General features: G+C 41.5%; 1 protein-coding gene across 4 annotated transcripts in view; it reads left to right on the plus strand.

The window, feature by feature from the left end:
• Positions 1-1085: 1085 nt before the first annotated feature.
• LOC125635697 (serine/threonine-protein kinase DCLK2) overlaps positions 1086-21409 on the plus strand; it is a 144992-nt gene continuing 124668 nt past the window's right edge. For 2 of the 4 annotated variants that reach the window (XM_075127728.1, XM_075127731.1), the window contains exons 1-2: positions 1087-2432; positions 19864-20198. In XM_075127728.1, coding sequence (XP_074983829.1) covers positions 2012-2432; positions 19864-20198 — 756 coding nt within the window. In that variant the 5' untranslated portion in view covers positions 1087-2011. Of the gene's footprint in view, positions 2433-19863; positions 20199-21409 lie in introns of all 4 variants that reach the window. The other 2 variants (XM_075127730.1, XM_075127729.1) reach the window with 2 other exon arrangements.

A 21409-nucleotide genomic window follows, 5' to 3' on the forward strand; every position in this document is an offset into this window, starting at 1 on the left:
CCACGCAGTACAGAAGTAAGGGTGGCAATACCATGACCTCCCATAAAATAATCTTGCACCCCATCTGCAACTGCCGTTTGGGTCAGGCCCTCCCAGTTGAAGAAACACTGTATTTGTGCTGGAAATGGCCCATCTTGATTTTCATACACATTGTGAGGAGAGTGGTCACTTTGGATAAGCTATTACCAGCAGGAGAGTGAGTTTGTGTGTGTGGTTTTTGAAGGGGGGTGGGGGGGTGAGAAAACCTGGATTTGTGCTGGAAATGGCCCACCTTGATTATCATACTGTTGCCGGCACACTCGTGGTCTTCCATCCCCTCGAGTTACCTAGTGGCCATGCCCCAGTGTTCCCAACAATACACATTGTGAAGAGAGTGGTCACTTTGGATGGGCTATCACCAGCAGGAGAGTGAGTTTGTGTGTGTGTGTGTGGGGGGGGGCGGAGGGTGAGAAAACCTGGATTTGTGCTGGAAACGGCCCAACTTGATGATCACTTTAGATAAGCTATTACCAGCAGGAGAGTGGGGTGGGAGGAGGTATTGTTTCATGGTCTCTGTGTATATAATGTCTTCTGCAGTTTCCACAGTATGCATCCGATGAAGTGAGCTGTAGCTCAGGAAAGCTCATGCTCAAATCAATTGGTTAGTCTCTAAGGTGCCACAAGTACTCCTTTTCTTTTTGCGAATACAGACTAACACAGCTGTTACTCTGAAAACTGTGAAACCTGTATAGTGTGATGAAGTGAGCTGTAGCTCACGAAAGCTCATGCTCAAATAAATTGGTTAGTCTCTAAGGTGCCACAAGTACTCCTTTTCTTTTAGTGTAAAGTAAAAACACACAAAAGATCAGAATTCACTGAGGTCCCTGAGGTGTTGTCCACCGCGATGAATTTGGTAGGGCCCTAGGTATAAGCTGCAGCCTAAGTGCTGCTTACAATGGGGTTGATAACAGGCAGCTCTTGCTCAAACCCAGCTGGGCTCATTAAGGCAGGAGATGGTGTCTGTCTAGGACCCGGGAGAAGCCCTCGCCTGCCTCACACGCTGCATTGCCATTAGTGCGGAGTGGCTGGGTTGCCGCTGCAGCTCGCTCCTCCTGTTGGATCCTGTGCGCCGGGCTATAGAAGTGGCCGGTATAGAAAGGCGTAGGGGGGAGGGAAGCTAGGGGGCCGGGCGTTTGCTTTTTCACAGGGTAGTTCCACTTACAGCCTTCCCCAGCTGCTGCTCCTACCCGCTGGAGCCGTGCAGGGCGGGGCCGCTGACTCGGGGGCTGATTGTTGCAGGGCTGGGGAGGGGGCTGTCCGCTCCCGGAGGAGCCTGGATTTGTGCCTCTCCTCTGCGCCTTGTGGGCGAGCGGCGAATGCGCGGTAACCGCGCGAGGCATCCCCCTGCCTGCAGTCCGCCCATGTGATCCGAGCCCCGCGGGCTCCCGGCGCGCTGTGGTGGGCGATTGGAGCTGGGCATTCCGGATTGGGAGACGCTGGGAGCGGGCGGGAGAGACATGCCTTCCCCACCCCCACCTCCTCCGCAGAGAATGGCCTGATTGGGGACATCATGGCTAGCCGCATCCTCTTTATTGTGTGAGGCGGCTGCCCCCGCCAGCAACTCCTCAGCCTCCCGAAGTTTGTGCCCTGTGTCCTAGCTGCTGCTGCTGCTGCGTGTGGCCGCGAGATGCTGAGTTAGGCTTTCCTTGGGCAGCCAGCAGGGATGCGTCTGTGAGAGGGTGCATGTGGGCCGTAAGAGGGGGCAAAGATCAGCACACCGCAGGACAGTTAGTCCCCAGGGCAACGTTGGCGCTCAGGGGTGTAAATACTGAGCAGGGTCGGCGCCGCTCTCTCGCCAGATCCTTCCAGGCGGGGTGGCTCGGAGTGATGCGAAATTAGGTGTGCGCTGTATTTGCATGCCCTGAGCCCGGCTTAGCGGCAGGTTTCTGGGGACTCGGCTCAGTGGAGTCTGGGGGGAAAGCAGGGGGATTAGCTGTTGGAAGGGGGGAGGGTGCAATAAATAAAGCGATAAATGGCCAGCAACAGGAGCATTGAGCTGGAGCACTTTGAGGAGCGGGACAAAAGGCAGCAGCGCTCGGGGGCCCGCAGAGCGGGGACCGGCTCGAGTTGCAGCAGCAGCTCCGGGCCCAAGGGGAACGGGCTCATCCCAAGCCCCGCGCATAGCGCCCACTGCAGCTTCTACCGCACGCGGACGCTGCAGGCCCTCAGCTCGGAGAAGAAAGCAAAGAAAGCCCGGTTCTACCGCAATGGGGACAGGTACTTCAAGGGCTTGGTGTTTGCCATTTCCAGCGACCGCTTTCGCTCCTTCGATGCTCTCCTGATCGAACTCACCAGGTCGCTGTCGGACAATGTGAACCTGCCCCAGGGGGTCCGCATCATCTATACCATTGATGGCAGCAGGAAACTCACCAGCCTGGAGGAGCTAGTGGAAGGTAAGAGAGACACCTGAAGGAGCTGAGGAGTAAAGTCCAGGCTGCACAGGATGGCTGGCTCCTAAGAGGGGCATTGCTGAGGCTGGTATGACCTCTTACCTTGTATTCCTGTAAGGCACCTTCTCTTGTTATTCCCCCAGCATGTTGTGCCTTCCCAGTCCCACCCCATCTCCACAAGGCATTTGCATTCTCCCATTGCGTTTTCTTCTGTCTAAACCCACAAGGCACCTTAACAAGAGTAGTTACTTAGGGTTGAATTCTAACGCCATTGGCTTCAATCCAGCATTAGTCTGGATTTACACTGGTGTAACTGGGTGGAATTTGGCTCCTTTGCATCTGCAGAGGGCAGTTTAAAAAACAAAAACTAATGCATCTTCCAGGTAAGGAAGTATTAACCTTGTTTTAGAGGCACAAAGAGGACACAGGCACAGAAAAGCTGAGTGGTTTGCCCAAAACCACAGGCCTAGTCAGTGGAACAGCTAGGTTTATAACTCCATTTTTTATTCCCCTACTTACACCATTCTCCTTCCTTCCTATCCCCAGTCTTTTCTCACTGGTGTTTCCCTGAGGCTTACCCAGAGGCACCCCGTGGTGGTGGTTTATTTGATAGTTTGTTTCAGCAGTAGGATTAGTAATAAATTTTCTGGATGTATTCCAGATATCTTTTTATTTGTTTGGGAAGGGAAATGTTTTAATTTAACTCCCGTAACACTGTTATGTTAATATTGCTGTTTCACCTATAGTGATGCAGGCTTGTTCAGAACAAGAGAAAGCTCTTGCATTGTAAAATACTCTGAAAACAGTCATCCTGTAGGAGGCTTGATATTTATATTTTGGCATTTAATGGATCAAACTGGAGGCGTAAATCCCTTTTTCAGAAGTGATTTAGGGCTAAGGCCCTAATGACTTTCAGTGACACTTACGATGAGCCAAACTTTTAAAGGTGTTTTAAAGGTTGGCATCCAGTGGAATATTGAAAGTGCCTAATTCCCATTAAAATTTATGGGAGCTAGGAGCTGAGGCACTTTTGAAAATCTCATTGGGCAGCCATCTGCATTCTAAGTGCCTAAATACATTTTAAAAATATGGGCCATTGCTCTTATTGAAGAAGACTCCTTCTCTGATTTGTAAGGCAATGGCTCTTGCCTTAAGCAGGGATAGGAGAATCTTGTGGAGTTCTTGCAGGCCAGTCCTTGTTTTTGCAAGCCTTCTCTATAACTTAACACCCATAATCATCCTCCAATCTCCTTTTTAAACAAAAGGGACTATTCAGTTAAAAAAAATTCTACTTAAAAGGTGCCTATGCTGCATATTTGGGTGTGCAATAGCCAGACTGGTACAAGTGGGTGCTCTGCATATGATACATAAATATACTGAAACTGTTTTCATTAGTTGCGTGCTCTCTACTCATTTTTTCCATTTTTTAAAGAATTGGACTTTATTCTCCATGTAGTCTCTCTTTCATGGTCTTGTCTACGCAGAATTTTCAGTATCATTTGAGTCACTCTTTTTCAAATGCCAGGAGCGAAATCCTGGCCCTGTTGAAGTCAATGTGGCCCGAATGTCACCTCAGATGTTTAAGTCAATATGAAATTAGACAAAAGAAGTTTTCCCATCCCTAGTCTAGGTCACCTTGAAGACCATCAAAATGGGGACCTAGTAAAAGTAATCTTTTAAATAATAGTTAAATACATTTAATGCCAAAAACTTTGGGTGCTTATTAAAGTGGTTTCATGAAGGAGGTATTGCCTGTTGTAGGTGGCTTTTAGTACGGTTATTATTAAAACTGATTGATTCCTATCAGGATCATTATAAACTTTCATCCATAGTATCTTTTTTTTTTTTTTTTCCCATGTACTGGTTAGACTCATCAGGACAAATTCTGTTTCTATACCTCTGCAGTCTTATTAACTTAAGTGGGGTTTTAAGGGTGCAAATGATGCCAGCATTTGGCTCACTGTGTCTCTCTTGTTATATGCTCATTGAGTGTGCCCTTTTGCTCTATTCATCAGATGCACAGCAACAACAATAATACCGCTATTGAAGCATCACTTTCATGGTTCTCTCGGTAGAATAAAAGGAAAAAAGATTCCCAATAATTTGCTCATTTATCCATGATCAACAGAGTTTACAGGAATATTCAAAAAGTCCTTCAGCATCATGATTGGATTAGCATATGCTCCAATTAGCGTATACACCAAATTTCACCAACATTAGCTTCTGTTATAGATCTGTTTACCATGCATATAGAGGAGAGCAAACCCTGGGGCAGAAAGCATGCAGGGGCAGGGAAGAGTACAAAAAATGACTCTACCATCCATAAGAGCCCATAGAAACCCTCCTTTGCGGTCAGGACTCCATCAGTTTGTGGAGAAACACTTATTCTTTACTTGCTCTTCCCTTCTGACTAAGCGGACTCGAATGGAAATCAACAGAGGACGTTGGCAGTAGGCTTGAATTGTCTCTACACCATTAGTGGAGGTGTGTATGTTGTAAATACAGTGGAAGGCTCTTGTGTATGGTGCCTGACCATCAGGTACCATACCACAGCCAGCGTAGCCACCTACCTCAGTCCTTCATGTCTCTGTTGGCAGGACAAGCTGTTTGTACTTCCTGCCCGTTACTTCAGCTGATACTTGGAACCACAAGAGTTCTGATTTGTTGGCTGCAGCAGCCACTGTATCAGGTGAGCTGAAAGAGAGCCCTCAGCCTCTGTGACCAAGCCAGTAGGTGCTGTGTTAAGCTTGTCTCAGCTCTGAGTCACTCTTTACAGCTCTTGGAAATAGACCAATCCAGTGCAGATGAGCACTTTAAGGCAAATTTGCTGTTTGTCAGTTAAATGTCTGTTTGGCATATAAGAACTGGCTGATCAAACCCTGTGTCATGATATTCTGAATCCGCTAAATTCAGACACTACATACTTTGTTATGGGTTTGGCCACATACAGTAAGAAATTCTATTGACATTTTAAAAAATATCAGTCAATCTGTTATTTTTTAATGTATATAGAGTGCCTATAACTTATCTATAGCCACAAACAAATTCAACAGCACACATCACAGCAATAAATATAACCTAACAACTGCCACTTAAAAATTTCACATCCTTCAACAAGTCTGGTTAAACATGCTTTGCATCATGTCCTGAAGGGCATGCAAACTCATGCTCTGCTGGATCAGAGATGCTGAGGACATTCCACAGAGAGTGGTCTGTCCCCAGCTCCAATAGATGTAACTATCTCTGGATTGTCAATTTGACAACTCGGCTACCTGCAAAGAACGTGAAGAGAGAGGAATCTCTTAAGTTCTGCTTCTGCTTCTTGGAGTTAATGGAAGCAGGACTGTGTCCTTTTAATATATAGGACCCAAATGTGCGTGGCAAATTCATCCATAGTGTGATGAGCTGTTGGGAATAGGGAGAATAAGATTTTATTTGGGATACACCCTCTTGCTAAACCCATGTTTCTAACCTCTGTAGTATTTATCCTTGTTTAAGCACAGCAGGATATTGTGTGTATGTGTAAATTTCCCCCTTCCTTCTGCTGTAAATGTGATGTACGCATTTGCTATGTGTTACACCAACAAAATATTCTTGGATTGGGATAACAGGATTCCCATGTGCATTTTTATGTTTCACCTTTATATAGCCATAGTGAAGCAACCTTTTTTTTTTTAAACTTTCTCTCCCTTTCCACTCCCAATGCTTAATTGGTTGAGTGCGGGACATAAGATTCGTTTACAGAAACTGAGGTATATCTGAGATGTCTAGATAAGTATCTAGTTTTTTAATTCTTGAAATTACTTTGTATTACCACTGTTGTCCAGGCACTAGGAATGGGGTGGAAACACAAGATAGTTCTTCACAATGGCAGAAACTGGTGTTCATGACTGTTTCTTTAGCATCTTCTGTTTTACTTTTTATTAGTCATGCAACCTCTCATGATCTCATACTTAGATTTTTCTGGAACTAGAAAAATATTGAGGTTCCTTGGCCTTAACCAGGAGATTATTTTGGACTTCTGGAAGAACCAGGAAAAAGTGGTCTTCATCACTGATGAAACAGGAATTCTGATGTGGCAAGTGATAGGGCATCTTTAGCGCTCTGCTCTTAGTAGTGTTTTCTTTCAACGGCTATAGTTAAACCTCTTGTGATATGTCAGCACTATTGGCAACACACTGTAAGTTGTCAAGGATGCTAGGAACATGTACGGAAGCCCTTTGGAAGGATGTAGAAAGATTCTCAGTAGGGCTGTCTTTCTGCATGGCAGGGAGCAATGTCCCAGTACATTGTTTTATCTGTCCTGAGGAGATAGCGGTTTCATGTTAAGCAGGGTGAAAAAGAAAGTGTTGGTGGGAACCAATTAGTGTGTGATCCAAGTACTTACTGCTTTTGAATATTATTACTGCAATATCAGGTTAATCCTATTAAAGTACTCAAGATTATAACTGAAGTATGCTTTTACCAAGTAGGTCAAGAATATCTTTCCTTGTGCCAGAACAACCAGATGCTAGCACCAGCTGGCAATTTGTATCTTCACTGCTTGCCAAAGGCACAATTATCTTCTTGCATTGAAGCCAAAAGCCAGGGCACCTCAGAAATCATAAAGAACGTGAAGGGCAGGGATGATCTCACTGGTATAAAACAGGAAGGCAGGTTTTTTTTTTTGGTTTTGTTTGTTTTTTAAACAATGCTTCTAAAATATTTTGCATCTCTCAAATATATGTTAACTGTCTTAGAGAGATGCAGTGTTTTCAGTTTACATAGGAAATGTTAGGTTTCAGAGTGGCAGCTGTGTAAGTCTGTATTTGCAAGATCGCCTTAGTAGGAAAAAATTGTAGTTTATGGGAGTGTCTCTCAGGGTAGGTGTTTACTTCTTGTGGATAAGCCAAATGATAGAATCAGCAAGTTTGATAACCTGTGGCCTTAATCCTGCCTTTCAGAAAACTCTCATCTGTACCCCCTTACAAAATGGAAGGTGAGAGCAGGGACAAGCAGAGAAAGGAGTTGGTGACAATGAGTAAGCATGGCATCCTAGCTTCTCAAAGGGTATGTATCTGAGGAGTTTAAGTAGCTTGAGGACAAGAGCATGATCATTTGTAGGTTGTCCAAGGACCTAAGAAATCAGGAAGGAAGGAAAATGAAGTTTACCAGTGCTTTGGAAATCTCTTCTCCTTGTGGTATGAAGCACAGAAAGGATACTCTCTAATGATTCTTTAAATTGAAAGATCAGAGGGAATAGTCATCAGTAGTATCTCACACTACGAAAGAGTCAGGCAGAAAGAGTTTGAACAGGGAACTGTCTGCATGCTTATAAGAAGTAATGGATGCTGTGAGAATGAGCTGAGGCTTATGAGACTGAAACATGAAGGGCAACCAGATGCCTGCTTTGACCTATGTGCCTCGAAGTGGCACGCTTGTAAAAAATGGGGACTGATGGTCTAGTGGCTCTTTGTCTAGGGACACTCATAACTGTGATAGCTATTCTACTCTGTTGTGTAGTTTCTCACTGAGAAGCAGGGCACTTTATCTCAGCCTCAGGATATAATAGAAGCCCATTAACCTCACAAAGGCAGACCAAGGGCCATATCTCAACCCAAGACTCTTGTTCCAAATCTACTGTTCAGAGATTGAGTAGAATACACTTGTCTCCTACACCTCTCATATTGTCATCTCCCAGGAGTGCACATAGGTTTTTTTAACCTAATGCTATCGTTAGACTGAAAATGCTGCTTATCTATAAGCTGACATCTCAGGAGTCTGTACGTTTGCAGAAAAAATAGCCTTTTGGGATGCTTTTTCATATTGTACTCTGCTCAAAGGCAGATTATTTGAAAATTTCAATAACTTTAGTTTAGCCACTTTTGTTGCCTGAACTTAGGCCTGAATCCACAAAGGGACTTGGCACTGCATTACCTAACTTCTAGGTGCTAGGAAAATCACTGAAACAACAACTGGGATCCACAAAGCTTGTGTTAGAAACCTAGACTCCCTGGCCTATACAATACGTAGAGAGAGAGAGAGGTGTTTAAGGGCTTGTCTACCCACTGGATCGGTGGGCAGTGTTCGATCCAGCGGGGTCAATTTATCACATCTATAGACGCGATAAATCAACCGCTGAGCACTCTCCCTTCTACTCTGGTACTCCACCAGAACGAGAAGTGCAAGCAGAGTTGACGGGAGAGCGTCAGCTATTGACTTACCGCAGTGAAGATACCGCGATAAGAAGACCTAAGTACCTCGACTTCAGCTACTCTATTCATGTAGACAAAGGATTTGCACAGGGGGTCTCCAACACTGCAGAAGAGTGCTCTGACTACCGAGCTATGTAACATCCTGACTCTCCCTCAGTTTCTCCTGTTGAAGCTGTTTCACTTTGTAACAACAAAGAGTGATTGAAGTAAGGGGAGTGGGCTCTGGGTCTTGGACTGCTGAAGTGGATGCCCTGACCGCTGAAGTGGATGCCCTAACTACTGAACTCTACAGTCATTCACTCTCTGGCCCAATGACTTTTGAAGCTATTCCACTGTGTATAAATACTTAAATAAGAGAGATTGAGATGTTCTCCCACCAACATAGCTGCCACCGCTTGTGGGGGTTGGTTTAATTATGCCAATGGGAGAGCTCTCTCCTGTCAGCATAGAGTGGCAACGTGGGAGAATTTATGGTGGCGCAGCTGCAGTGGTACAGTTCTGCCGCTGTAAGGTCTCTAGTGTAGACGTAGCCTAAATTAGGTGTCCAGGGAACTTTTTTACCCTGAAAATTTAGGCACTGAGTCAATTTAGGTGCCTGCAGGGTTAAGCGGCAGCTGAGCAGGAGTTTTGTGAATCACAGTGAAGTGTAACACTGGAATTGAAGTGATTAAATCAGAGGTTTAAACACCTAAGGCCCTTGGTGAATCTGGGCCTCCATATTCTCTCCATGTGTTGGCATTCTGAGAACTCAAGCTTTTTTGTTTTAAAAATTTAGCATGTACTTAATCCTCAGTCAGGAATGTAAACTTTATGGACTTTGAGAGAAAAAAGATTACTTATTGAGAAATGTTGTAAGCATTTGAAAATAGTAGACTGCACATACACAATGTAGCTTATCAATTTAAGTATGGGTATTCACATATTCATATCTAATTTTTTTCATATATAGACACGCATTCAAATAAACACAGATAACTTTTGTTTGTCTAATATTTGAGTAAATGGACTAGCCTTTGCTCTATATCTGGAGCAGTTCAGTCTTGAATCTCATGTGATGATTTAAAATAAGGGATATTTATAACCAAGGAAGAGAAGCATGAAAAGCTCCATTATTGCAATATTATGGTTGAAGTTTTAACGGCATTTAAAAAGGAAACTGAACTATGAGGTTCTCGAAATTATGAAAAAAGATTCTGATCTCAGTTACCTTAATGTACATCTGGTGTAAATGAGTGTAAATCTGGTGTAAACTGAATCTGGCCCATGCATTTCTTGAATTCCCTGAACTTTGTGTAGTTAAAATTTCCATCATAACTTTATTTATTACTTGATCATTGTTGTTTTTACTGTAATTCGGGGTCAGGAAAGAGGAAAGCTATTAAATATTAGTATGTGTAAAATTGGAGACAACTTATGGTGTCTAGGAGAACTAGATGGAAGCATCTTGTGATAGTGGATGCTGGTTCATACTTCGTTTCCCACTAGATTGTTGTGCAGCTTCCAACATATAGGAAGTATGGCAAAGCACTTACTGTAAGCATTTTATCCTGAGGCCTCTAAGACACTTCAACAATCCCAAGATAAACTCATTGACGCTCCAGGAAGTACAGTGAACTGCATTACGTCTATTCTGAACTGAGATAGCTGAATGGGATCATCATATCTTGTGAATACAGAGGGTCAGATTTTGCTGTTATTACTAGAGTAAAACTTGTATTGAAGTCTGGGGGAATCTAGAACTGTAAGGCTGAACTGTAAGGTTCAGAATGGCGAGGTTTAAATGGAATATCTGTAACTCTTCCTTTGGCAACCTGTGTTTTTGATCATGAGACATCAGAACACTTTTGGCTTGCTTCTTAAATGTGTAGCCAGTTGGCTGTGATGTATAATGTTCATGCCATGAAAGGCACTGAGATATTTGGCAACTACTTTCCTCATGAACATGTATAATCATAAGTCACATTTTTATTTTGTGGTGCTGTTCAAGATTGTTTTTTTTCTTCATTTCATGAAGTCAGAATATTTACATAGCCAGATATAAATATATTATAAAGTATTTATTAATTATAAGGATATATTTAATAAGTATATCTGCTTAAAATAAAAAAAAATCATATATCCCAATTTTACATGAAGGCAGAAAATAGTTGGTCTCAAGAACTCTCTTGATAATCATAAGGACAGGACCCATCTCTCTCATTTTTTCTCTAATCTGTGCAGTATCAGTTTTTACAGCTGCACAGCCAAATGCCCTGAGATTTTGTAGGTTGCTCTGAAAACTATTCCTCAAAAGTTTGAGCCTTGATCCCAAAGCCTTGGGTTAGGTTGTGACCGGTTTTTCTGTGAAGAATACAATGTTGGGAAAATTTTTAGTTTCCCAACCCAAGGGCAAACTACTTAGGAATTTGGGTTTTACAGGCAGGTAACATTTCTTCTTCATGTGTAACACTCCAAACTCTGAGGCAGAGAGTAAGAAACCAGTTAAATTATTTGTTGATTGTATAATGATCCAAAATGTCAACAGATGTTCACCAGGAGGATTTCTGCACAGAAAAGATGTCACTTCTTGATTGCTGTAAACACTATTCTAAATCTCTGTATTTTACATATGCCCCATTGATATTAGAATGCCAACTTGTGAGGCGCTTTCATACTTCTGACAAAATAGTTCTGCAGCCTGGCTGAGCTTCCTGCAGAATAGTTTGGCTGGTTACAGAAGCCAGACCGTAACCTACTTCAGTAGCGCTCATATTATTTCTACCTAATACGCCTCTTATTGCTTAATGAAATTTTCCTTTTCATCAGAGTATAGTTCACTTTTTTATATTTGTAAACAACCATGTAATATCTACATAACCAATTTCATATTACAATCTAATATCTGGAGAGTTGATGGATTTATGCTGAATACCAATGTTGTACATCAGAGGTTCCCAGTTTTTGTTTGTTTCGCTGTGCCCCCCCTTTGGAGAGTGATGTGCCATACGCACCACATTTTTCTAAGAAAGAGTATTTCTGTGGCTGTAGGGTCAGGGAGTCCATCCTGGCTAGGTGCCCAACTGCTCCCTGGCCTGTGAGCATCCCCTGCTTGGGACATGCTCCAGGAAGGTGGCCCCAACTGGATGCAGACATCCATGCTGTGCACCTCTCCTCATGCTCCTGTCCCTGGGATCCCCCAGAATCATTCACAGGCCACAGGTTCCTCTGGTCCTGGCGCAATCACCAGCACGCAGGCGCAAGAGCCTGTGTGGGTAGGCAGGAACTACCTCCCAAGGGGTTGCATATGTATTTGCCCCTGAAGAGTGAGTGACCTGGTATGGCATCCTTCCCCTCCACCTCTGGCACTGGGAGAGGCCACCAAGTTCCCTTGTTCCTCATCCCTTCCCCATTCCACCAGCCTGACAGCAGCAGGAGCTGGAGCAGGACACTCAGCTAGTGAGAGAAATTATGTTATCAACAATATTTTGAAGAAACAAGAAAAAATTCTTAACCAGTCTCCTGTCCCACAGCTTGAAAAGACTCCTGCCTTGTATTTTTAGCAAGGCAATTGCTATATGTATATGCCATTTGAGGTTGTTATGCATTAGCTTAAAAGTATTTCAAAATGTAGAGCAATGTAAAGTTCCTTACATATTAAAGTCAACAGCATGTTTATATACTTGGAAATACAGCTACTATATGTATGTGGAATCACGCTAATCCTCTAGGGATGATACGTTTATGAGTGACTTTGAAACTTAGGGTCTGATCCAAAGGATTCCCATGATTTCTGTGGGCTTCATATCTGGCCCTTCATCTCCAGTTTAGATGATATGTATACACAGCTGAAATGGGAAAACCTTCTATAGGAAGGTTGAAAAAGCAGCTAAACTTATGTTCTATCAGGCTGGAATTGCACTTTTATGCATGTTACATTGTGTTGAATGATATATAGAAACTATTTCATTAATATGGGTTTAAATATAGAATGTAACCCTGGAGGGAAATATTTCTACACATCAATGTTTGTATTTAGTGGGAGCTAATCAGAGGATTTTTTGTTGTTCAGGAAATCAAAACTCTTTTGAGTTCAAATGGATTTAAAATCCGTTGGTGTAATGGTAAATATAGCAACATATCAAATTCACTGGTTTTATACATACAGAGTGATCAGTGATCACATAATGTAAAATGCTTTCAGGCAAGTCCTACTCTTTCCGCAAAAGAAAGCTACAGAGACAAAAAGGTTCTTAACACAGGAGAGTGACCTTGCTAGAATACATGGTGTTCGTAGAATGTTGCTCAAAAATTAATGCTTCCCTATCTGGATGGTAGTGTTCTTTCTTATTTTACAGATGTGGGAAATGGGTGAAGAGTACTAGAGTTTGTGCTGTCTTTTAGAAATTCCATCTGTCCTCCTGCTGAAGTGAATCCTATTTGCAGGGCAGCACTCATTGCTGGAGTGAGGGGTTGCAATTTGCACTTCTGCTAGCACACGTAACCTGCTGGTTTGTCCAAGCAAATCAGTGGCAGATCCAAGATTATTGTTTGAGAGTTCCTGGCTCCCAGTTCCATGCATAACCCATCAGAACATGCAAAATGGTGTCTTAATGATCTTTAATTATACCAACTATCAGAACATTTAGCAAGGTCTCTGATGGTATTTAGGAACCTTGGATGAAATCCTGGCCCCATGGAAGTCAATGGAAGTTTTGTCATTGAACTCTCAATGGAGCCAAGATTTCAATCCTTGTCTCTTAAATTACTTAACCAAGCACACACTCACTCATTTATTTTAAAGAGAGAATGAGAGGGTTTTTTTCCATTTTTAAATAGTCATTTCTCTCTTCTGCTCTTATCTTTGATTTTGCCAGATGTGCAGGCATGCAAGTGTGGTAGCCCAATCTGTACCCACGTGAAGAGACGCTACCATAAATAGCATAAGAAAGCAGGCATAGAACTGAAACAATTGACAAATATCTGTAATACACTAAGGTGACCAAATAATAAGTCTGTCGTGTATCAAACTGCTTGTCAGATCAGTGTTCGTGATTGTCAAGGTTCCTTCCCCACTTTGAACTCTAGGATACAGATGTGGGGACCTGCATGAAAACCCCCTAAGCTTATTTTTACTAGCTTAGGTTAAAACTTCCCCAAGGTACAAACTATTTTACCTTTTTGCCCTTGGACTTTATTACTGCCACCACCAAGCGTCAAACAGATATATAACTGGGAAAGAGCCCGCTTGGAAACTTCTTTCCCCCCAAAATCCTCCCCAAATCCGACACCCCTTTTCCTGGGGAAGGCTTGATAAAAATCCTCACCAATTTGCATAGGTGAACACAGACCCAAACCCTTGGATCTTAAGAACAGTGAAAAAGCAATCAGGTTCTTAAAAGAAGAATTTTAATTGAAGAAAAAAGTAAAAGGATCACCTCTGTAAAATCAGGATGGTAAGTACCTTACAGGGTAATCGGATTCAAAACATAGAGAATCCCTCTAGGCAAAACCTTAAGTTACAAAAAGACACAAAACCAGGAATATACATTCCATTCAGCACAGCTTATTTTATCACCCATTTAAACAAAACAGAATCTAACGCATATCTAACTAGATTACTTACTAAGTTCTAAGACTCCATTCCTGTTCTGTTCCTGGCAAAAGCATCACACAGACAGAGAGGGCCTTTGTTTCTTCCCCCCTCCAGCTTTGAAAGTATCTTGTCTCCTCATTGGTCATTTTGGTCAGGTGCCAGCGAGGTTATCCTAGCTTCTTAACCCTTTACAGGTGAAAGGGTTTTTTCCTCTGGCCAGGAGGGATTTTAAAGGTGTTTACCCTTCCCTTTATATTTATGACAGTGATCTATGCCAGTTTTTGCCTGTGTATGTCGGCTATTCTTTCAAATTCATGAACCTGTATGCAGCCTGTGTTTTGAAATGGAGTAGAGCTAAAATATTGAATTTTACACAATCTGAAATGGATTCTGTAACTCCTTACAATTTTCATTAAAAATACCTCCCTGCCCCTTTCTATCAAAGGAAGAAAATCCTAACGCCCCAACTTGACCCACCTTCTCAGAAAAAAATCTTAGTAAATAGACCCCATGACTTCCCCAGATTTTCAAGAGACTTGGCCTTATTCAGACCTGCGAAAAAGGATCTGATTAAAAAAAAAATTTCATTGTTCTGGTAGATTAATATATATTTAAAATATTATAGGAGGACTCTCACTGTTGTGACGGGTATTCCATTATAAATCTGATAAACTGTGTGTCACATTAACTAGCGTATCCTGTAAATAAAATATCCTGTAATGATGAGCATCTGAAATGGCAATGTTGAGGTAGCACTGGGAAGATCTATAATGGTAAACATTCTAAGAACAGGAAGTCCCTTTCTGTTCTGTTGTCCTTTAATTACATTATAAAAACTAATACATGGATTTCAACGAGGGAACCTGTTTCTGTCCCATTTTCTTTCCTCCAGCCTCTTTAATTTAAGCCTTGGCCATCAGGCTTAACTATGACTTTTGTTTATTTTTTAGCATTGGATACATGAATGTTATTGAAAGGAAGCAAATATCACGTGAATTAGCATTTTGTAGCCAAAGGCCCTTCCTCCTTTCCTATTGGATTAACCCACATTAATATCAAAACCTCTATCTTTCTTCAAAGCATCTGTCACTCAAATTCCAAGTGATTTAGAAAATAAAAGCTTTTTGGGTGAAACTGTAATCACTAAAGTTCTATCTGCTTTTGGTACATTTGTGAAGATCTCATGGCACTACTTCTAAGAATTTTCCCTTCTTGTGGCACTGTAGTGCAAGAGTTATATAGCTGCTTGATGTACTTTACCCCAGAGGTTGCTGATTTCAATGGTTTTATGTAATAACACTTTTGGGATATTGGAAATATTAGTATTTCTGTAATGGTTACAAGGTATCTACTCTATGATGTTATTCAGTTAAGGATAAGTTCCTTCATATAAAAAGTTGGTAGAAAATTAAAAAATGTTAGGTGAACTGAACCCAAATGTGGCTAATAAAATATTTTTCAACTTGCATGCCTAAAGTTAGGCACGTAAATGAATGGCAGATTATTTTTCCTTCTTCCACAGAAGGTGAACGGGAGACAGTTCACTTCTGAAAAACAAGCCACAGATTAAGTGCCTAAATATTGATTTTAAGTTACTAAAATTTGAAAATGCTGCCCCAAGTGACTTACCCAAGATTACATAGTAAAAAGTTTGCTGAACTGAGAGTAGAAAACTGGTAATTGGGATTCCTGGGTTCTGCTTTAATCATTCAAAACATTCCCTTTCATGCAAAATATTAATATTTCCTTTTGTCCCACTATACTCTGCCCCTTCCTCAGCAATTTCACAAAGAAAACTGCTCCTTTTAAAACAGCTTCAAGAAAAAAAAATTGGTCTGTAAAAAATGTAGTTCTGTAACTTAACCATGGGAGAGTGTGTTTTTTATCTGCTAACATCTGTTTTTACAGCTCATTTAGAAGTGTGTTTTCCTTTAGCTGCTTGGCATCTATAATTTTAATAAGCTTATTGGCAAGGGTTAAGATAGATCTCCCAAATCACTGGGCGTTTCTATTTGGCAATCCAATATTTAGAGACAGAGTAGCCTTATAGCACAATAGGAGTCTAGCAGAAAATAAGTATGTACCCCTGAATCTAGTAGAGTAAAGACTTAGTAGTTTCTGCAAACTTAATGTGAAAATATTGCTGGAAGAGAATGATAATTCTTAAACTAGTTCACAAATTTCTTTATGATGGGTAAAACAGTGATGTGATCTTGCCAGAAAATTGATATGACCACTTAGTTTAAAACTCTTGTTATATCAGAGTCCAGATCTGCCCTCTGATATGCACACTTTGTTCTCATTAAAATCAGTGGAAGCTCCATGCAGGTATTCAAATGATGAACTAATCATACAGAAAAATGAAGAGAATGGGCCAGATTCTTTCCTGCAACCAAGCTGTGCTTGTTGGACGTAGAGGCATGGGGATTCTTATAGACTCATAGGCTTTAAGTCCAGAAGGGACCATTGTGATCATCTAGCCTGATCTCCTGCACATATCAGGCCACAGAACCTCACTCCAATGGTAGATCTATAACCTCTGGCTGAGTTACTGAAACCTTCAAATCATGATTTAAAGACTTCAAGTTACAGAGAATCCATCTTTTACTCTAATTCAAACCAGCAAGTGACCTGTGTCCCATGCTGCAGAAGAAAATGAAGAACCCCCATGGTCTCTGTCAATCTGACCTGGGGGAAAATTCCTGACCCCCAAATATGGTGATCAGTTAGGGCCTGAGCATGTCTGCAGGACCCACCGGGCTGACAATGGGGAAAGAATTCACTGTAGTAACTCAGAGCCCTCACCATCTATGGCCACCGGAGATGTTTGCAAGATATTCTGATAATTGATGTGCATAAGCCCTAGTACCAATGGCGAGGGCCCTATCAAATTCATGGTCCATTTTGATCAATTCCATGGCCAGAGGGCTTTAAAATTGGTCAATTTCACGTGTTCAGACTTTTACATCTGAAATTTGAGTGTTGTGACTGTGGGGCTCCCTTTTCTGGCAGCGGGGACTCACAGCTAGGAGCCCCCCGGCTGGGGCACTCCCAGCAGCAGGGGGAGATTGGACCCACATCCAAAACCACCTCTAGCTGCAGGAACCTTTGAGGCCCATCACTGGAGCTTCCTGCAGCAGGGGGATGCACTCAGATGTGGGTCTGATCTACCCCTGAGAGTGGCCATGTAGGAGAAGGACAAGTCCTGTCCCTCCCCAGCCTGGTAGGGACTTGCAGCTAGGAGTCCCCTGTCTGGGGTGCTCCCCACAGCAAGGGGAAGATCAGATTTCATGGAGAAGGGCTTATTTTACAGTCTGTGACGTGTATGTGTGGGATATTGGGGCTCCTATGAATGATACGACAAGGAACCAACCTCCCCTTTCTTATAGCCTACTGTAACCCTCCTAGGGGGTAGGGATGGGGAGTGGATGGTAAGGTCCCAGCAATGGGTTGACTGGAGGACCTGGATGGAAAATGAAGTGGGGGCTCGTGGAAGCCCCGGGTAGTTATTTGGATGATCATGGAGTTGCCTGCACTGTAGACTTTTATCTGCCGAGTACTCCCAGACATCTAATAATAAAGTTGTGGCCTGATTAAATCCATATCAAGAGTCTCCTATCCTTCTTTCGGTATAGACGGTTAATGGGGCTGGGTTAGATAATTATTTAATGATAATAGATGTTGAGATTCAAAAAGTTAAAGCTTTATAACCCTTAAAGCACAAATTGTCAACATCATATATCAAAGTATACAAAGTAAATATTTTTTAAACTCTACGTTCTCAAGAAACAATTTTCCTTGACTATCTGTAAATTTTGATGATTATCAATGAAAATATTTTTTGTGTGTGTGTATAGTGAAATCCAAGCCTATGTATTAAATATCTCCAACTGATACATTTCATAGACACACTGCAGACATTGACTCTGTCTTATCCTTTTAGTATGAAATATCGTATATAACACCTTTTGGTATTAACAGAGATTTTCAAACTGTCAGCTATAAAAGGACTCTAAACTGCAATCTGCCAATGCACAGTGTCTGATATGTTCCTGTTGACCTCAATGGGATCAATTCCCAATGACATCAATAAGCAGAACTGGGTTTCAAATTATCCAGAACAAAAATAACTAATTTATTTTCTTCAAATATAGCAAGTTAAATAAGCTTCCTGGGAGATTTAGATATATAGTAAACTAGAAAGGGAAAAGTCACTTCGACTAGATTAAGAAAACAAATAAATTTCATATCATAGTAACTCAAAGGCAATCTGCAGGTTTCTGCAACCTGTGAAGGAAATTTACAGTTTCTTTTGCTATTAGGGTAAACCAATGCAACTTTCAGGCCAGGTCAGGTTTTTTTGTTTTTGTTTTGTTTTTTTGAATCAAAGTTATAGAGGAGCAAAGAAGAGGGTTTTGTAATGGAAATTAGTTAACTATGGATATGCTAACACGCTTATGCAAAGTGTAACATCATGTATCTAGTTTTCTTCACTTTTGAATTCTCTACATGTATCATGATTATCAGTCATCATTTATTAATAAAACTAGATTAAACGTTTACAAACATTTTATTATAGGTTGCATGTTCATTTCAAATTAGAAAAAGGCCCATTGGGAGCAAATTTAAAACCTAGGTTTTAGCACAGAATATTCTGAAACCTTTTGAATAGATCTACTGAAAACTGGCTGTTCTGTATCCAGTGTTAATTTAGCATACTAATACAACCCCAGAGAATTATCATTATTCAGTCTAGAGTTCTGTTGCTGTTACTTTATAACTCCCTCCAGCAGTTTTTCCATTTCTCTGGTGTGTGAAATGATCCAACAAAATTCTGTCAGCCATGTGACACTGCTTTTCTGTTAGTTTGCATAAGAGTCATATATACAGCATATATGGGTTTTTTTCCCCCATGAATGATTAAAGATGATTGAAATTCTGGAAACTGCTGGGCTTTCTTTGCATTTATTGCCTTAAAGAGTAGGGTATACATATTTTACAGGCCATATGCTGTCAATGTTTTAACTAGAGGCTTTTATAAAATTCCCCCCTAACCACAAAGCCTAGAGTGTTTGGGCTTCAAGAGAGGGAGGAAGGACTAGATAATCTATTAATTTGTTTTCCTATTTAAATATTTAAAATGTTTCCAATAACCTGAGGTGGTAGGGAGGCAACATCACAAAGCAAGGTAACTAATATTGATGTACACTTTTTCTGCAAATTCTTAAATGTTTTCTCCTGAAAATTATCTAGTATATTACTAAAATATCAGTGTACAACTTGTCTCTGTAGGAAAGCCCAGTTCATCCTATTGGGTATGTTCTACAGGGTGGGATGAGGGGAGGGTGGTGGTTTTTGTGAGCCCCACAAATGTAATATTTTGCAGAGATAATATAGAAAAGGAGCTCCGAGAGAATGAGAAATCTCTCCAACTCTCCCTTCAGTTTGGGTTAGCAGACTTTTTAACAAGGGGCTCGTGAGGCCCTCTACTCTAGCATATCACTGTGGTTTACATTGGAGTCAATTGGACAGGTGGATTGTATTGGAAACCAAACACATAGCGCTGCTTCAGACAAATTGTCAGTTTGTTCAACTATTCCATATATTCTCCAATCTGCTTAACATAAAACCCTTAATCACAATGTCTTTCTTATTTTTTTTTCTTCAGGTGAAAGTTATGTATGCGCATCCAATGAACCATATCGCAAAGTTGATTATACCAAGAATGTCAATCCAAACTGGTCTGTGAATATTAAGACTGGGTCTGCTCGATCCTTGACATCTCTGACATCTATGAAAAGCGAAGTAAAGGAGAGTAAAGATTTCATTAAACCCAAACTGGTGACTGTTATTCGGAGTGGAGTGAAGCCACGGAAAGCTGTGAGAATTCTGCTGAATAAAAAGACTGCTCATTCCTTTGAACAGGTTTTGACTGACATCACAGAAGCCATTAAGTTAGATTCAGGCATTGTCAAGAGACTTGTAACACTAGATGGGAAGCAGGTAAGAGAACAAACCAACTTGGATATTGAGTATTGGGTACAAATTAAGCTGCCTCTACTTTTCTATTCTGTCATCATTTTCAGTTTTTCTTAACATCTAAGTTCTACCCTGCTTATGAATATTTAGTGTATTTTAACAGTCATTAATTTTTCCAAAGTCTTCCTTTATCATCCTAGAAAAGTAGGTTTGATATTCCTCAACCAGCAGATGTAATCACAATTTGAGAGGCTGGAATGGGGAAAAGTTAAAAAGTATATCCTCCCTCTGCCTTCTCAAATCCAGGTTTCCTGTCTCCAGTAGATGACTGCTTCCACCTATAGGATATTATAGTACAAATTCACTAGTTGATACCAGCGTGTGCATGTGGGAGGGGGTCCTCAGGGAAAATGAAAATATCATCTTGTAGTCTTGCTACCTCCTCCCCCTGCTTATTTATTTCACCCACCTGTTACCTCTTGTCTTTGACTTTTGCAGGGTCTTTGGGATGGGCTAGTTTGTGTAGTGTCTAGCACAACAGGACTTCAATCTATTTCAGGCTGTTAGCCATTTCTATAATATAGATTATTAAAACTCCAGGGTACATTTATGACCTCAGCACATTAGTGATAGGGATGGGGACATTTTGGGTGATGTTATGCTGTGGACTGAGGAGAGTCTTCAGTTCTTGGCCCTCTATGGCACTTGGGAATGCTCTGAAACAGGGCAAAACACATTTGGCTGCTGCATTGACTTTTTTCCTCATGGTCTTGGGAAGTGGGTATGGCCAGGCTATGATTGGAGTGGTAGTGAGGAGGAAGCAGTAAGTGTTCTCAGGCAGGGTAGGCAAACTTCTAGAAAAGCTTTCACTTCTCAGGTCTACAGCTAAGGAACAAAGCAGCAGATTAGGAGAGCTGTCACTGTTACCTCTCCATTACTGTGCAGTTTGTTTCAACTGTGGAGGAGAGTAAAGATGGCAACTGCTCTGTTAAGGGAGGGAGATTCAGAACGTTACTCCAGCACAGACTGAGAATTGCCCTACAGGACAGTAATGTACCCAGATGGCTGGGGACAGTAATATCAGTCATTTCATGCTGAAATTCTGTTTCTGTATATGCATTTCCCTTTTCAAAATGAAGCTGTGGAAGCAGATATTTCCAGCACAACCTGCTCATAAAAGCTATCTCTTCTCCTTTCCTGTTCTCCACCCCCAATAAACATAAAGCATGGAGCTA

The sequence above is a fragment of the Caretta caretta genome, chromosome 4 (genome assembly GCF_965140235.1).
Source record: "Caretta caretta isolate rCarCar2 chromosome 4, rCarCar1.hap1, whole genome shotgun sequence".
In the NCBI taxonomy this organism is placed as follows: Eukaryota; Metazoa; Chordata; order Testudines; family Cheloniidae; genus Caretta; species Caretta caretta.